Below are 18,178 nucleotides of genomic sequence, written 5' to 3' on the forward strand. Positions count from 1 at the left end.
TCAGGACTTAAAGGCAGAAAATGTGATTCTTGGAGATAAAGCTATAAATGAATGACTCAGAATCTAGAAAACATATTAAATAGCAGAAAAACCTGATGTCTCTACACTATAAGAAGCAACAAATGTGCAAAAATCAAGTTTTGCCCAAGTCATTTTTCACCAAAAATCAAAATATTTCTTCGGAATCTCCTAGAGGTTTCTGAGGATGAACTTTTGCACCAGAGCCCCTCATTTCTCCGATTTTTCCGAAGACAGAATCACCGCAAGTATCATTCTTGTGAAACTAACCGGCTATTTCTCATTTTCTTCCGAGAATTAACTGTAGATTGTGTCAAGCATCAAGAGAAACAGAAAGGATTGGGAGTTGGGAGGGAGAGAAGGGAAAGTGGAGGCTTCCTATACAGTTAGCCAGATGAATGGTAGAAATTGGAGGGGGAAGGCTGATAGGGAGAGGGGATATTGAACCAGAGATCAAAGAGCAGTCTGAAGCTCTCTTTCGGGGACGGTGGCTCCAGTTCTACCTGGCTGTGACTTCGTCGTTCTAAGTTGTGACCTTGAGAATTCAAAGTCGACTAAAGCCCAAGCTATCCGGCATCCTCTGCCTTCTCTCAGTCCTAGTGATGGGGCTTAGTGGCCCCCATAAAGAAGCTGGTGATTCTGGAACCAGTTCTCCCGAGCAGACGGCAGAGCCGGGAGGGTCAAGAAACTGCAGTCGAGGCGTTTGGTGCCTCACTGGTTGCTGACAAGTGAGGAGGTCTCAGGGATTACAAAGCAGAGGGTTGCGCGAATTACTGAATTGCTTTGATAGCAGTGCCGAGACAATGGTCACTCTGTTTGTATCACTGAACCAAGGAAATAAGCATAAGCAAATGTACTGAAGGAATAAGGGATAAGTGATCTACGGAACTACATAGCAGGTGTTTGATTTTTTTTTTTTTTTTTTTTTTGCAGTCGCAAAAACATGCCATGGCATTCAAGATCTCAGCTTGTTAGTGTCATAGAATGTAGTCACATTCACATAAATCAGTCCATTATATGGATTTTTTTCCAAATGAAAAGGACCCATTTATAATGGATTGATTTTTACCTTCATTTTTGATAATAGGCTGAAGACTGCCTTCAATCACTTTAATTTTTGGTTCCACAACTTTGGTAATAATTTTAGTGGCTGAAAGTACAGAAAGTGGAACACGAAAGATATTTACATTAAAAAGAGCACAGATGTCCTCTAGGAAAGGTCTTTAGAGGATATTGAAGTACTACTGAGTGTGTTTTGGAGACCAGGGGATCCGATTCGAATCATCATAACGAGGTGAGATTTACGATCCTCGGAAATCCAGGAGTGAAGTCTTTAAATTCCAGTGTCTTAAGGGGAAGAGTTAAATTTCCCGTTGGTTCGACAGTGGAAGTTAGGGCCGTAACCATGATTTAAAACTGCACAGCTAAACTCTTTACCTTCATTTGTACTCCTTGAAAATAAGGGCTGCATAGCAACAGAAGATAAACATAGTTAGACTTATGCAATAGAATGATTTAAATTGCACTTTAGATCTTTTCCTTGCTCTAAGAGGAAAATGGTGAAATAAATATTTCCCCCTACAGTGATAAGGGAGGAAAAAGGAGAAGAGGGAAAGAATAATTAAGGTCTGACCAACCACTTCTGGGCTTCCTAAGTAGCAGATTGCTATAATCAATACTTCCAACCCCAGGCTCACATGCCTTTCATTTTTCAGTGGCATTACAATCTAATTTCAGTTTCGGTGCTCTTTCTCCCCTTGGTAATAGAATGAAAATAACTTCTTTCAAAAAAATCTAACAGCCCAGTGACGAAGCAGCCTCCATTTTCGCATCAAAGCCTGCCCCACTCTGACGATGAGCTAAACACCGACGACTCTGTGGTAGCCAACTTGGGTCTTCCCCAAATGCAGCTGAGACTCCCGTCACGCTGTGCACTTTAAAAAGGGAAATGGGAGTTCCAGTCTCTCTCCTGTGCTCAGTCCCATCAAATTAAACTATCCTAAGAGGGTCAGATCGTCTATGCTTGTATCCACATTTGTGTCAAACATTGGGTGGCCATCAAAGATCTCCCGGTCTCCTTTAAAAATGTAAAACTATCAGACGCAAAGGCATCTGGTCAGGGGCCATTCCAGAGGTCAACCAGATTGTCCGTTGTAAAACCCGACAGATGGCCACCGTAGTCATTAAGTCTTTAAAACCACGAACTCATTATCATTAGGAACAAACTGGCTTAGGCCAACTCCAAATTTTGGTGTGTGGAAGGTCTTGAGCTGGGAGTGAGCCTTTAGAACTCAATCTGCCTTGTTTTGTGCTTATATTGGAAGATCCGTTTCCCTCCAGATAATCTTACCGATTCTCACATTGATCACCTAACCCCTCAAGAGCGCTCCACCTTATTGCCAATTCATGGTTCAGCAATAATCACCTACACAAAGCCCAGTGGAAAGTTCGTTTTCTCAAGAGCTGCCATGACAGGAAATGACGACAAAGGTAAAATGTGTCTCATGATAAGAAAAAAAACCAATCTGCCCCTGTCCATCTATATCTTAGAATTACTTTTTCGAGCAAAAAGAAAAGCCTTTGAGCCTGATGAATAGCCAGTTACATTTGAAAATACGTGTAAGGCACTTACTGTAAACAGTCAGGGGAATTTCTTTGAAGTTGCTGCCATGCACAAACTGAAAATGAACAACATTCAGATTTTACCGAGAAGCGTAGCATCTTTTCCTAGCCATATTATTGTTTAAGCTCAGCTCAGCCTGGGGAAACGCTTTTCCTCATTTTTTTTTTTTTATCACCCAATCCCAAGGCTGGGAAGCATCCCATGCCTTCCAGGCCACAATGGGCCTAAATCATTACGACGGCGGCTCCTGTCGGGAGCATCCATCGGATGAATTTCAGTCCTGCGACTTAACCTACGTGGGGGATTTGATTGTGGGAAGGTGGTTTCCTCAGTGCCGTTCACACTGTCTTGTCCTTGTCAGGCATGAGGGGGCATGGAGTGCGCTTGAGCGAGCCTGTTGAACTCAAGGTTAGAATCCGGTCTCGAAGGCTTCGCTCTGCTCTTGGGGTACAGTATTTTGAGGTGAAATATCCAGCTGCATCAATTCTTTTCCCACCTACCGTTGTAGAAGTATTTACACTGTACTCTTTTAATTGCTTAATACAGTGCTCCACAAACAGCAAGCGCTCAATAAGTACGATTGAATGAGTGGTTGATTGGTTATCGAGCACCTAATAAGCGCAGTGCACCGTGCTAAGAGCTTGGAACGTACAACAGAGTTGTTTTCTCGCTAGATCCGGGATTAGAAAACTTTCTTCACAACAGGGGACGCTTCCTTCTTTTTGGCCTGAGGAGGCACGTAGCCTTCATTTGCCCAAATCCATTCTTCCTTCTGTGTTGTGTTGGAGGTCCGTGCAGGCCTGGAGTGGCCCAACCCTGAGACCGCCTCAGTCACCTGTATTTGAGCCAGGTTTGTTTACCCTCAAGTGACTCAAATGCAGGCATGTCAGTATGAACCTGATTGAGAGGAAAATAATTTTGGAAACAAGGAACCTACCTTAATTTGAATGTATTTGATCAATTTATTGAGGATTTCAAGCAGCCGATTATTTCCCACAGGGGTGTCTGTGAACAATAGAAATCATAGGAACGTTGTTAGCAGAAAATTTGAAAGGTAATCTCTATATTTGGACTAGAATGGGCTTACCTTAGGAGCAAATAAGCATTCAAATTTAACATTTTGGAAAAAAATTGATGGTTAGTTTTTATGTAGAACTCTTTGAGTCATAAGATCATAAATGTTTGAGGGAAACTTGTCTATTATATCTTATAATGCACACGTATGTTATAAATTCCCTTCAAACACACGCCCATTTTTAAGGAATTCCAAAAAATCCCCAATTTTCCTACTCTTGGAATAGTTGTACCGTGGATCAGTGTATTTGTTATGTTTGCAGCATAGCCTTCTATAGCGAAAGAACTGCCCTAAAAGTGAATTTTGAAAGGGAACGTATTCAAAAGAGAATAGATGTGTGATTTTCTGATAACAGAAATTTCCACTCACATTTGTGTCAAAAGCTTTTTAGTCAATCAGCCAAGTTATTAATCGGTGCAATGAATACTGACCTGCTGGATAAAGAAGTTTATCTACAACATGAATGACACCATTTGTGGTCATGATGTCAGATTCCTTAGTTTTCAATTCATTTATCAGAAGCGTGTCATTAACCTAAGGGAAAGAAAAGCAAAAGAGCAAATGAGACCTCAGAGAAATATAGGTAATAGTGACCCTGTTGTTTAAGCATTACTATCAGCCAAGCACTGTGTTAAGTGCTGGGGTGGATAGAAGGCAGAAGCGATCTCTTTCCTGCCTGAGTTCACAGTCTGAGAGAGGGACGGCAGGTATTTAATCCCCAGTTTGAAGTTTAGGAAACTGAGGCGCAAAGAGGATTAAGTGACTAGAATTCTGGTCTCCTGACTGTCAATCCTAGGATCTTCCCATCCGGCCATTTATTTAGAATTCTGAAAAGTTGGTGAGAGAGGAAAGAGGAGCGTAGAGTCATCAAGACCCCAGGTTGGCAGCTCACAATCGGGTTGATTTTTGGGCCAGTTAATTTGACTGTGTCGGGCCAGTTAATTGAGGATTTCGAGCAACCGGTTATTTCCAACAGAAGTGTCTGTGAAGAAGAATAGAATTCATGGGAACTTAGAAAATAAGAAAACGAACCTTCATTTAGTATTTATTAATGAATATTTGGACTAGACCGGGCTTATCTCAAGAAGCAAACATCCAAATGAAACATTTTGAAAAAAAAAATATTGACGTTAAGGATTTATGTATGACGTACGTCCGTCTCCTGGCGAAGCTACTCTGTCTTAATGGATACAACCTGCCATTCTCCCAAGTCTTCCATGCAGAATGGCTTTGAATAGCAATTCCAAACCCCCCTGTCGTCGGTTGACTCGTAGCGTGGCCAGCCACAGGTAGAAATCGGGGACTTAATCTTCAACCCCTCATTAGATTGCCTCGGGTAAGGTAAGCCTCCAGCCTTGACCCAATTTGATTGTATTCCGAGCGTATTCATGTAGGTGAGTCCCAAGTACTTACACCTTTGACGTAGATTTTGCTGCCTTGGGTGGTCTTGAGGACGTTGGTGACACCGGGCTCAAAACCCTTCCCAATGAATACTCCTGGAGTCAGGTGGTAAAGAATGATGTTCTGGAGAGCATTTTTGTCCCCTGAAACAAAGCGGAATAGAAGTTTATGGAATGGCATTCCCTAGCCTATCTTCCCCTGTCAACATGGCAAGGATTACTGTCCAAACAAGACGAATGCTCGAATCTTGAAATTCAACAGATGCGTTTTCTTCTTCATATGGTTACTATTATCATTCTCACTGCTTCACTGAACTTGGACGTCCAACAGAAATGTGAGACCTTCACCGAATGCACTGTGTCTGCCGAGCCGACACTTTCGTGCTCGTTTGATAGTGGGCCAGTGTCCAGTCCCCAGATGATGATGATGATAATGTTCATAGTAATAACTGTAGTGCTTGTTAAGCACTTCGTTCATTCATTCATTCAATAGTATTTATTGAGCGCTTACTCTGTGCAGAGCACTGTACCAAGCGCTTGGAATGGACAATCCGGCAGCAGATAGAGACGATCCCTGCCCAGTGACGGGCTCACAGTCTGAACGGGGGGGGACGGACGGCGAAGCAAAACAGAATGAAACAAAAACAAGACAACCTCATCCAAATAAATAGAATCAAGGAGATATACACCTTATTAGCAAAATACATAGAGTAATAAATAATATATACAAATGAGCACAGTGCTGACGGGAGGGGAAAGGGGAAGAACGGAGGGTTGGGGAGGCAGAGGGAAAGGGGGAAGGCACTTACTATACGCTAAGCACTGTACTACATGCGGGGGTAGATACAAGATAATCGGTCCCACGAGGTAATCTAAGGGAATCAGGTTGGACACGGTCCATGTCCCAGGTGGGGCTCGCGGTCTTAATCCCCATTTTACAGATGAGGTAACTGAGGCACGGAGAAGTGACACGACTTGCCCAGGGTCACACAGGCATGTAGCAGAACTGGGATTAGAATCCCTGTAAACCTGGCGTGGGCAGGGACTGTCTCTATCTATTGCCGAAGTGTACTTTCCAAGCGCTCAGTACAGCGCTCTGCACACGGTAAGCGCTCAATAAGTCCGATCGAATGAATAAATGCGAGGTCCTCTGACTCTCAGGCCGGTCCTCTCTCCATCAGGCCGCGCTGCTACCGGGATCATAAAATAATATTTAGGCAAGCAAAGAGCTATCGTTTCATCGGTGGAAAGAGAGGAAAGAGGCAGCAGTTCTGGGCCAGAGGTGGAAACGTGCGTTTACGCTGCCGAGCGACCCGTGGTTCGGCTTGGACTCACTGATCAGGATCTCCTTCTCTTCGTTCGTCAGCCCCTTGAAGGCTTCATTAGTGGGCACAAACAAGGTCCAGTCTCCGGGCTGGGTCAGGAGATCCTTCAGGTCGGCAGCTTCGAGTAGGCTGAGGAAGATGCTAAAGAAAGGCAGACGTCCGGTTACGGATCGGTGGATTGAGCTCAGAGAGTCCTCGTTGACGCGCGTTTGATTCCAAGATCCCCGGGCCGTAGAGCACGCGAGAGGGTTCCCGATGTTGCCTTTGGGCTTTTCACCCACACCCCCCTGGGAGTCAGAAAGACCTAGGTCTGATTCCCGGCTCCACCGCTTGTCCGCTGGGTGACCTCGGGCAAGTCACTTCACTTCTCTGAGCCTCAGTTACCTTGCCCGGAAAAAGGGGATTAAGAGCGTGAGCCCCATGGGGGACGTGGACACTTGTCCAACCTGATTAGCTTGTACCTGCTCCAGGGCTTAATACGGTGCCTGGCACGTAAGTGCTTAATGAATACCATTTTTTTTTTTTAATTCCCAAGTACAGTCAGTGCTCTGCCCCGTGGAAAAGCCTCCCATTTTTAAAGTCGTTAAGGGCTTCGTCCAGTGCTCTGCACACGATAAGCTCTCAATAAATACCCTTTATTGATGGAAAATGGTGGAATGTGGGCAGCGGTGTCCTTTGGGTTTTCGAGCAGATTAGGCCAAACATCCCCATCACTAAAGCAGAGGAGCCGTCCTTCTCGTCAGCTCTATTACCCGAGCTCCTACACTGGGCAGAGTACAGCACCGGGCACCTGGGAATTACATTCGATGTCTAAGAAACGGTCCCGAGGAATTTATGCTTTTCGGGCTCGGTGGAAAGAGCCCGGGCTTGGGAGTGAGAGGTCATGGGTTCGAATCCCGGCTCTGCCCCTTGTCAGCTGTGGGACTGTGGGCAAGTCACTTCACTTCTCGGTGCCTCAGTTCCCTCATCTGTAAAATGGGGATTAAGACGGTGAGCCTCACGTGGGACAACCTGATTACCCTGTTTCTCCCCCAGCGCTTAGAACAGTGCTCTGCACATAGTAAGCGCTTAACGAATACCAACATCATTATCATTATATCCTGTAAACTCCTTGTGTGTGGGAATGGTGTCTTCTTTTGTGCTCTCCTTATTACGAGCCCTGCCCACCGTGGCTGCTCAATGAATATTGATTGATTGACTGACAGATGTCCTGACGGGGTCCAGTGAATCCAGAATGAAAGCTCAACAAGTGAAACTCTTCACATGCCCTAACACTGAAGATGTAAAATCTCTAACCCTTTTGAATGTTCATGTGGAAGCACATGCAGAACTATTACACAGACAGAAATGCTGGTTGAGTCAAGCCAGTCCGGGTGATCGAATTGCCCTTAATTTCTAATAATAATAATGTTGGTATTTGTTAAGCGCTTACTATGTGCCGAGCACTGTTCTAAGCTCTGGGGTAGACACAAGGGAATCAGGTTGTCCCACGTGGGGCTCACAGTCTTAATCCCCGTTTTACAGATGAGGTAACTGAGGCACCGAAAAGTTAAGTGACTCGTCCAAAGTCACACAGCTGACAAGTGGCAGAACTGGGAATCGAACCCACGACCTCTGACTCCAAAGCCCGGGCTCTTTCCACTGAGCCACGCTGCTTCCCCTGATTCCAGTCACGCTTCCCCTAATTCAAGTCAGTTTCCCAGTCTAGGTACTTTTGTGAAATGATTCTTATATTTGTTGTCTTCGACTATTCCCTGACCAAATAATTTTTGTTGCCAGAATTTTTGCCTTTACTGGATGAGGTGTAAAAAGGTCAGTGGAATTTTTTTGGCTGTCCCTCATTCATGGCTCCTAAATATAATTTTGCTTTTAGAGGTAAATGTGTCCACCTGCAAAGCTCATTTCACTTTCCAAATAATTTTCCTAGAGTTCTCCCCTCAAATTTCCTTCTTAACTAAATAAGGGATTCATTGGCTTTTCGTAGTGACCTGGGTGATAGGGCCACAGTGCAAATTCCTCTTCGAACCACGGCAGAACTTTTCTGCCGTGGCCCAGAAGTCAGAACGGAACCCTTCTTACCTGAAGCGCTTATCCAGTTTCAGTGTTTCGTGCAAAGATTTCTCTGCTGGTTTGATGATTTCCCTGAAGACATGAATAGCACCATTTCGTCCCTGCTTACTCCCTCTCACCATGCATGAATTTTCGATACAGACAGCCTGATGGGGAAACAGAAAAATGGCATTATTGCTGCTCAATCCTGTCCTCACGGCACCTGTGAAAAACTCATCTTGTTTCAGCCTGGGCCTTCCAAAGAGCATTGTTCGGAGAAGCTAAGATAGCCCTAGATTTTTATAGGTTGTTTCAGGAAATGTTAGGAAAAAATATAAATGCTTTATATGAATGGATTTGGAGTTTTCTCAGCCAAACTGGTTGGTCTACTTCATAATATAATGATAATTATAATGTCGGTATCTGTCAAGCGCTTACTATGTGCCGAGCACTGTTCTAAGCGCTGGGGTGGATACGGGGTAATCAGGTTGTCCCACGTGGGACTCACAGGCTTCATCCCCATTTTCCAGATGAGGTAACTGAAGCCCAGAGAAGTGAAGTGACTTGCCCACACTCACACAGCTGCCAAGAGGCAGAGCCGGGACTCGAACCCATGACCTCCGACTCCCAAGCCCGGGCTCTTTCCACTGAACCGTGCTGCTTCTCATGGTACTGAGTGCTAAGCTCTGAGATAGAAGGTCAAGTCGATACTAACCTTCAGCTCTTCCTCTTGATGCTCAAGAAAAGCCCAGTTTTAGCATTTTGGAACTCGTGGCGCCGGCACGTCGGAACACTGGGGGATTCCAACTCCACACCTCCTCCTCTGCTTATCGTGAAGAGGTACGAGCCAGAGATGGTGCCCCGATCTCCCAGTCGTCAACAGATCTAGTGGCTTTGGCCATGGTTTTCATCAAACCTAATATGGTCAGTCTGGCCACCTAGCAAACTCATCATTGGGCATTAGCCTCGTAGACAGGCCTTCGTTGAGACCTGGGGGACTCGTGGCACCATTCCAGTCGGGATGGCTGTAGAGCTGTTCGATAATAACAGCTACGGTCTTTGTTAAGCGCTACGAGCCGAGCACTAAACTAAACACTGGGGGTGTTTCGGTACGATCAGATCAGGTACGGTTCCCGTCCCACACGGGACTCACAGGTCAAGGGGGGAGGAGAACAGGTGTTCATTCAATCCCCGTCGTACAGATGAGGAACTGGAGGTACGTAGAAGCGGTACGGCCTACTGGAGAGAGCACGGGCTTGGGAGTCAGAAGGACCTGGGTTCTGATCCTGGCTCCATCACTTGTCCGCTGTGTGACCTTGAGCAAGCCACTTGTCTTTGCGCCTCAGTTACCTCAACTGTACAACGGGAGTTGAGACTGAGAGCCCGTGTGGGACAGGGACTGTGTCCAAACTGATTGGCCCGTGTCCACCACGGTGCTTAGTACAGTGCTTGGCACAGAGTGAGTGCTTAACAAATACCAATTTAAAAAAAAAGTGACTTGCCCGAAGTCACACGGGAGGCAGCGGCCTAGCCGGGATTAGCAAGGCAGCCCTCTGATTTCCAGGCCCGTGCTCTTTCCACTAAGCGGGTGGCCCGGACAAGAGTCGGGGACTCCTGGAGGTTGGTCCACCCTGGAGCTGCAGGATGCAGAGGGGAATTCTGTGCCCAAGGCAAGTCCGCAAGTCCACGTAGAAGCAACACTTTTGTCTTTTCAGGGAAAGTAGCCAGTTCTGTTGTCACCAAACGGAGTAATCTCTGCCTGAACATCAGGGACAATGAAATGCAAAGTTGCTCTTCAGGGAGCCATCCAGAGAGACCGTGAAAATGAAATCACAGTTCAGTTCTCGGGATGGGTCCCAGGAGTCCCGTCGCTGAGGACCCCCAAACCCGAGGTGCTAAAAACAAAGTTACAGTTCACAGTTCTTGTTCTCACTCCAGCGTTCCTCTTCTCTGGGGATCATACGGCCCGAGCCAGGCTTTGCAATGGCAAGGACCCAAAGCGTAAGCTTTCGAATGATTCGTTTTCGATGTGGACGTGCAGAAAATCTGTTATAATGCTGAAATCTTAAAAATCTGGATGGGACATCCTTGACCCACGGGTGGATAGTCTCCCAAGTTTACGCGACTTCTCGTTCACTTACCGTACGGTAGACGAAGACTCTGAGCTTTTTGCCTCCCAAGGTCTCTAAGTGCTGCCCATTGTAAAGCTCGTTGAGACCAACTTTCACCTTCAGGATGTGGTTCTGCAGAATCAATTTAAGCAGGCGCTCATCCATTCTCAGGGTGTCTTCTGCAAATGCATTCAACGGGGAAATAACGTGAACGGTCACGGTATCTATTAAGCGCTCGCTATGTGCCGACCGCCGTAGTGAGCCCCTGGGCAGATGCAAGATAAGCAGGTCGGACACGGTCCCCGGCCTACAAAGGCTCACGGTCTGAGGGGGAGGGAGAACGGTTATTTTATCCTCGTTTTACGGACGAGGAAACTGAGGTACCGAGAAGCGACCTGCCCGACGTCAGACGTCAGGCAAGCGGTCAGAGTTAGAATCGAGACTTCTGACGTTCGGGCCCGTTTCGTTTCCACTGACCAGTAAATCGCCAAGTCAGAATACAAGTTACTCCTTTAAGCACTCTTCGGATCTTTAGCCCGTGTAACCCCAACAGTGATTGTGCTGGTCGGTTTGGCAGGTGAATTTGAAAATTTACTGAGCCCCATTTTCCCTCCACGCCGACGGGGAAGTGTGGTCTCTGCGTGAGGTGTTGAGGCCGTCTGTAATTATCGTACTGATGACGCTAGTGGGATCCGTTAAGCACTTATCGTGTGTCAGATACTCCGCTGAGTGCTGGGGTAGACACGGTACAGTTAGATCAGATGCAGTGTCTGTGGCATGGGATATTTCATCCCCATTTTATGGACGAAGAAACTGAGGCACAGAGAAGGGAAGCGATCTGCCCGAAGTCTCAGAGCAGACAGGTGGCAAAGCCAGACCTCCTAGTTCAGCGCTCTTCGCGGTAGGCCGTGCTCCTTCTCGGACAGGGACACGCTCCTGTTCCCGGCCACCCCCCCCCCCCCCCGCCCCCCCAGGACCGAGCCGCATCTCGCCGAGGAGGGGCCCGGGCAGACCGCCCATGGTGCTCCTGCAGAGTGCTCCCGACGTAGCTCCTTGCCGAAAAGAGGCCTCGAGACCCACGACGGCCCAGGGATCCACCCGCCCCTCCCCGGCCTGGGAGTATCCACCCCAGATGACCACTCTCCGCCCGAGCCAGAGCCCTCTGGGGCTGCCGGCCAGGGCCCGGCACCCCAGCAAGGCGGCAGGCGGGTCGAAAGGCTTTGGACACCCGCACTCCCAAGCCTGGCATTTCAAAACGGGGGAGAGCTCCCTCGAGACTGTAAGCTCACGGTGGGGAAGGAACGTGTCTGTTTACTGTTATAGCGTACCCTCCCAAACACTCCGTACGGTGCTCTGCACACGACTCGGCGGAAAGAGTCCGGGCTGGGAGTCAGAGGTCATGGGTTCGAATCCCAGCTCCGCCGCTCGTCAGCTGTGTGACTTTGGGCAAGTCACTTAACTTCCCTGTGCCTCAGTTCCCTCATCTGTAAAATGGGCATTAAGACCGTGAGCCCCACGTGGGACAACCTGATCACCTTGTATCCTCCCCAGCGCTTAGAACAGTGCTCTGCGCATAGTAAGTGCTTAACAAATGCCAAAAATAAGCACTTAATAAATACAAATAACTGAATGAATGACTGACTCCTACAGTCACAGTCCCGGGGAAGGGATGAAAAGAAGCTGTTTTCCTCTCCGTTTCTGCAGGGGCTCATCCCTTTCATCATCCTAGCCAATCCGAGGCTTCCCTTGAGTACTTAAAATATCTACAGCTAAAACAAGCACTTCCGTTTTTCTTTCCAGTTTTATAGCCAGTGTCTTTTTTTTTCCATCAAAATCTGGATTTAAATACCGTTCCTAGAGATACCAATTTATCGTTGCAAAAAGCCCCACCCACAGCTTGGTATAGAGAGTGAAGCTAAGTGATCTCACTGTTCGGTTTAGGTGTGTCCTCAGCTCTGTCTTCGCTATGCATCTTTACTAAAACGTTCGGATAGGGTACGAATCAGAATCGGGGAACGTCTGGATGCAGCGTGACCCGGTGCTGGAAGAAATGGTTGTGCGTACTCTCTTGGTGTTGGGTTCTGGACAAGTATGAGAGTGGGAGTTTTCCTTTGCACGGGATTGTGCCAAAAACCCACCTCCCTCCTTGTAGGGAAATGACATTCCCTGTGGAGAAGCTACAGAGTAGCTTTCGGTTAACGCTGTGACGTTTTCCACTGTAAGATATCACTGTGAGATTGTACAGGTGACAGATGTGACCCGGGGATATCGTACGTACCAGTAAAAGCGTTATTCACGGGAGCCAGCAGAGTGTATTCTCCCTCTGGCTTTAGAGAAGAAGCCAAGCCTAGCTGGGCTACCAGATCGGTGAAGGTGGTTTGTTGGTTCCCAGCCAGCTCGATGACTTGTTTGGCTGAAATTAACAACGAGCATCATCAGCATCATGTCAACACCCTATCGATAGCCTCCACCACCTCAATTCGTTGGCCCGATTGCTTACGTTTTTAGAGATTGATATCAGTAGCCTTGCAGTGCTTATAAAGTTTTTTGCCCCAAGATTTTTGCACGCCAAGGGCAAACCGCTAGAAATGGATATGGGTGATTCTCACTCTGCACTCAACAGTCCCCAGTACCGTGGTCACTTGATTTTTGGCGGTGCTTTTATTTCCATCCACATCCTTAAGGAATTGTCCAGGAGAATCCTACATCACCGGCCGAAGCCGAGTGATGGAGAGATTTCACTTGACAATACTCACCTACACGAGGGCCAGCAAAGCCTAGCTGAGGTGGGTGGATTAGAGCACAACTAATTCATTTTGCGGGACTTGGTTAGATAATAAAAACGGCAGGTAGCTTGGTCGGGGTCTGAATGTCACCTATTCACCTAATCACAACAGTAAAGTGTTCATGAATTTACCCAGCTGTAAAGTCTCACATTAGTAGCACTTGAAATAATCAAGTTAACTAATGTTTGGGCTCTTGTTCTTCACAGTTCGATTCCCTCTCATCTCTTTCCGCCAATCATCCCGCCCTCTCGGGCGTGTTTCCGAAACTAGAACCCAGAGAAACATATTGCGAATCAGTTAAAGTTTGTGAGGTTTTTTTTCTTTCCCCTTCGTAGTGCACTTCAGTAGGACATTTAAAAATTCTCGCCATACCCGCACAGCCTCATTACATCGAAGGAGTATCAAATGTAGGCTACAGTGAGACTCTCATTATGGGCCATGTCGGTTATGTCTAATTTTGACTTGAATTTGGAACATGTAGGCAGAAATATATCGATAAATGTCAGAAAATGTGCTTTTCACCTAATGGGGCTGAAACACGGCAGACACTTGTTCAAAGTTGAACACTGAGGCAATAATATACGAAACTATAGTCGACACTCACCAGAATCAGGAATCAACACCTGGTCGATCAAGTGGATCACACCATTGTTGGTGACAATATCCTTGCGATTTACCATTTTCACCCCGTTGACGGTCAAGCTGTCCCCATCACAGCCCAGCTCAACAGTCGTCCCTTCCAGAGTCTCAAAGACCGCACCACCCATAATGGCCTCGGAGCACTGGAGCGTATTCAGAATGTGATATTTCATGAGAGCTGAAGGGAAAACCAGAACAGTATAAACGTGTAGTTAGGAGGGTGCGTCATTCATTCTTCCAAGAAGCTTCCCTGGGAGATTCACTTCGTCACTCTCAGAGTAATCTCACAGTTTTCCAGTTTACCAAGAACTATACAGTGGCATGAAATCCATTGTATGGAAATGCATGGTTGATGTTATTTGTACAACACGTCTCATGCAGTATTCTTTTGCTCAAGGACACTTATTTCCAGAAATTGTGGAGTGGAAAAAAAAAACTAGCCCCCACAACGTAATTATTTTGAGTAGGAACTTAATTTCCAATATCTCGAAGGTGTAAGGGAATAATCAGTCTTTGAAAGGGTATTCTTTACATGAGCCCGTGAAGGATGGGGTTTGGAGAGTTGTGCTTCCTGACTTTGGAATGTCCACTTATTGTGTTTTAATAGAGCCTGCGTACTAAACATCTGCATGGAATATGTGAGGAGGTCGAGTCTGTGAACGGAGCATTTGTCGTCTGGGAAAACTAACAGTTCTTCACAGTAATGAGTGATTGCCCTTGGAATGTGCCATGGGATTCCTATCAAAGGAAGAAATGTTCTTATGTGACATCTGGCTGGTTTGACCAATTTACGGCTTTACATTTTAAGTGTCAACAGACTCTTTGAGCTGAAGCTTCAGTGGCTGTGGTTCAGTAGTCACAGACTGTAAAGGTCAGGGAAACCTGTGGTGTTTCATCTGTAGCTGATACTGTTCTCTCATAGTTCCCAAATGTACAGCCTAAAAAGGGGCAGGAGAGCAAAATGGACACAGTATGAAATGTCTGAAATGACCAAAAACGGGCGAGAATTCATAGTACGATATAAGTGAAAACTGCAAATATCACTGGTTGAAATGATGGGAATGAGCAAACCTGCTGCTTCTGAACCTCAGATACTGATGGGTTGGAGGGTGAGATGTAGGGAGAGAAATCCTTTTCTTTTTCTGCTGGGTGGAAAATGTCTAAAGATGGCTGTATCAGAGACTTCACAGTGGTCCTTGATTCAGGTGGCCCTCTTACACAGGGAAGAGAATCTAGCTTTCCATTATTAGAAGTAAATGTTTACATCTGTTTGTAAGAGTCTAGAAAAACAATCCTCCTGACCTCTCGTCATTTATTATTCAGTCACGAGAAATAATAGGAAAACTGAGATCGATGCTATTTCACCTAAAGCTTGTATATAATGTAGAAAAATAACCCCCAAGGATTTGGAGTATTTTTGAAAGTTTAAAATTAGGTGATTAAAAGTCACTGATCCCCTCAATTTCTATAAAGAGCATTATTTTTGTTAAAATTAATTGAAAGGAAGGAAGGAAAATAGAAAACTGATTCCTAGGGCTTTTTTCCCCCTCATCATTTCAGTCCCTTTAATGTTTTCTTCCAAATGTCGTTTTCTTTTTTTCTTAGTCTTCCCTCCTTCACATCAAAGCTCCTAATGAGGGCAGAGATTAGTCTCTCTTCCCCGCCTTCCTGACCTGGCAGAAGGTCTTCACGAGCCAAAGGAAAGGTGATTACCTTCAGAAGCCACCTTGTCACCCATGATTCTTTCGAGCACTCCCCGGGGAAGCTTTTCAAAGGCTTCATTTGTCGGTGCAAACAGTGTGAAATGGCCATCTCTTCCAAGGGCTTCCAAGGTGTCGGATGTGATGGCCGCGGCCTGGAAAATAAATCTGCATCTTAGATGGATAGATGTGGACCACAGTGTAAATTGTACAAAAACAGCTGGTCCCTTTGTGTCTGTGAGCCCCCGCAACCCATATCCTGTTCGACTGTGTGTGCCTTGTGGGCAGGGATCTTGTCTGGGTAACTGATGTTCTGTCCCAGGCACTTAATACAGTGTTTTGCACTCAGTGGGGACTCAGAAAAAAAGCATTATTACTATCACAGAGCGGCATCTCCATTTCGGACAGGTGGGGTTGACCGCAAAGATGTTTTTTGTTAGTTCTTTCAACTGGGGATTGAGAGTCTGTGCCAATCCTAACTTTTCTTGAACTTAGCCCGCTAAAATAGAGACCATGTCAAAATATCATTTTGAACCTGGCGGGAAAGAACCTGAGGTATGCCGGACCATATTTGGCTAATGTAGATCAACCAATATGGTTCAGTTCTACCTCCCATGTAAACAGGCTTGTAAATGGAGGGCTTGAGTCGACCGTGTCTAGAGGGTCTTCTCAAAATTCACTTTCCGTGGACAGGGATTGTGTTGTCTATCCCTACTGTACTTTCTTAAGTCTTTAGTACGGTGTTCTGCACACTATCGATTGATTGATCTTACACATATCCATATGTATTGCAGTTGAGATTGCTTATGCCCGAGGGAGAGAAAGGAGGGGGCACAAAACAGTCAACTTTCTGCATGAATGGAATTAGGACCCTGCAAATGCCCCACCTTGATGAGGTTATTGATTTCAAATTTGGGCTACATGAAGTGTTAATTTTGAAAACCTGGTCAAAAATCCAAACTGTGCCACTTAGTTGTTTTTGTTTTTGGTTTTTTTTTACTATTATGTCTACTCACCAATTAGTGGGGAAGTATATTTTCAGAGAGTTGGAGGGCAAATATAAATTCCCTCAAAATCCTCAATAGAAATTAAAACTTACAGAGAACCCACAAAATATCTCTAGATACCGCTCGACCAAATATGCTCTCTGGCTGTAACTAGTATCGTAATTGAAGAAACGTGTTTTCTCACTCAGGTGATTTCTACAAAATCCTTTATGATGTGACACCAGATTTATCTCTCATTCTGTTATTAAAACCTTTGAGAAGTAGGATGCACGTATTAATTCTGTTTCCTTTTCTCCAGTTACCCGAAAAGATGACAGGTCATCCTCCGCCTCCAGGAAATCTTGAATTGAGGTGCCGATTTGCGTCAGGACCCGATCGATCACATGAACGACCCCATTGGTTGCGATCTGGTTACCATGGATCACCCGGGCACAGTTAACAGTAACCACCTATAGTTTGTGGAAGAAACCGTTGAAAGGTAAGGTTCTGAACCATCACGCGTTCATTCATGCCCATCCTCAGAACCTTGTATTTGTGCCATTGTCTCGCAATTTTTCATTTTCAATACGTTGCTCTATTTGTAAATATATTTCTAGCTGTCTCCCCAGTTAGGGTGTGAGATGCTTTTGGGCAAAAGGCATGGCCCTTTTCTGTTTAATTTCCTAGGTATTTTAGAACAGTGTATTTTATCCAATGGGTGCTTAATGAGTACTATTACTTCTATAGTTATAATTGGCGTTAAGCGATATGTCCTTTAGAATGTAATTTCCAGTAGTTTTGCTATACTGTAGCCCGTGCAGTGAGCGATGCCAGAGAAAAAATTGGCAAGGAAAAATCAGTTGTCATTGGCCAACTTGAAGCAAATCTTCCCAAATGATTTGATTTCAAACGTTGATCTCTTAAAAAAGGTTGTTAAGGCAGAGAAGGAAGCCGGACTACCGTCAGTCCATTCACAGGTCTGCACGACCTGACTGGACGTTACTAAATGACAGTTCTTATGCAGGCTTTTGTCTGGTAAAGCCTCCACCAAAATGGACAAAAAATGCTCGGAAACAAAGGTGGAGCACCGTTTCCACATTAAGGCCAAAGCTACGCTCCGGTCTTATGCACCAGCTAATTTCCTGCCAAAACGTCAATCTGCTGCTGTGCTGAGGCATTCTGTTTGGTGACGAAGGCTTTTTTTTTTCCTAAGCCCTGACCCAGAAGCAAACCACTAGAGTGATTCACTGTGGGTCAGGACTTTGGAAAGTTCAGGCTCAATTTGCAATCTGAGCAAGTCCTAAGGGAAGGTCACTACTGCCATAAAAAGGGAAATCAGCAGAGCTGGATTTCTTTAACTCGTGCGGAGTCATTGCTTCTCAATCCCAATAGAACACAATTTTTCCTGAAGGGTTGAGAGACCTAAGAATCCTCCTGCCCCTGCAGCCTTCTTCTTTTCCGTCTTC

The 18,178-nt window shown here is 45.8% G+C and overlaps 1 protein-coding gene and 1 long non-coding RNA gene across 7 annotated transcripts in view; one reads left to right on the top strand and one right to left on the bottom strand.

Annotated features, from left to right (window-relative positions):
* The window catches only part of POSTN (periostin), a 43,229-nt gene that overhangs the window by 11,976 nt on the left and 13,075 nt on the right, over nt 1-18,178 (bottom strand). For 3 of the 6 annotated variants that reach the window (XM_029047973.2, XM_029047977.2, XM_029047975.2), the window contains exons 6-17: nt 17,036-17,182; nt 15,740-15,881; nt 13,992-14,204; nt 12,880-13,014; nt 10,632-10,780; nt 8,521-8,657; nt 6,452-6,582; nt 5,130-5,260; nt 4,148-4,250; nt 3,579-3,646; nt 2,651-2,696; nt 1,088-1,168 (exon numbers count right to left, since the gene is read on the bottom strand). In XM_029047973.2, the coding sequence (XP_028903806.1) occupies nt 1,088-1,168; nt 2,651-2,696; nt 3,579-3,646; nt 4,148-4,250; nt 5,130-5,260; nt 6,452-6,582; nt 8,521-8,657; nt 10,632-10,780; nt 12,880-13,014; nt 13,992-14,204; nt 15,740-15,881; nt 17,036-17,182 (1,483 nt within the window). The remainder of the gene's footprint in view (nt 1-1,087; nt 1,169-2,650; nt 2,697-3,578; nt 3,647-4,147; nt 4,251-5,129; nt 5,261-6,451; nt 6,583-8,520; nt 8,658-10,631; nt 10,781-12,879; nt 13,015-13,991; nt 14,205-15,739; nt 15,882-17,035; nt 17,183-18,178) is intronic. The other 3 variants (XM_029047974.2, XM_029047978.2, XM_029047976.2) reach the window with 1 other exon arrangement.
* The window catches only part of LOC103170456, a 52,482-nt gene continuing 51,433 nt past the window's right edge, over nt 17,130-18,178 (top strand). Inside the window, exon 1 of the long non-coding RNA XR_486179.3 lies at nt 17,130-17,211. This is a non-coding gene — a long non-coding RNA (uncharacterized LOC103170456). The remainder of the gene's footprint in view (nt 17,212-18,178) is intronic.

Source organism: Ornithorhynchus anatinus, chromosome 20 (genome assembly GCF_004115215.2).
Source record: "Ornithorhynchus anatinus isolate Pmale09 chromosome 20, mOrnAna1.pri.v4, whole genome shotgun sequence".
Lineage (NCBI taxonomy): Eukaryota > Metazoa > Chordata > Mammalia > Monotremata > Ornithorhynchidae > Ornithorhynchus > Ornithorhynchus anatinus.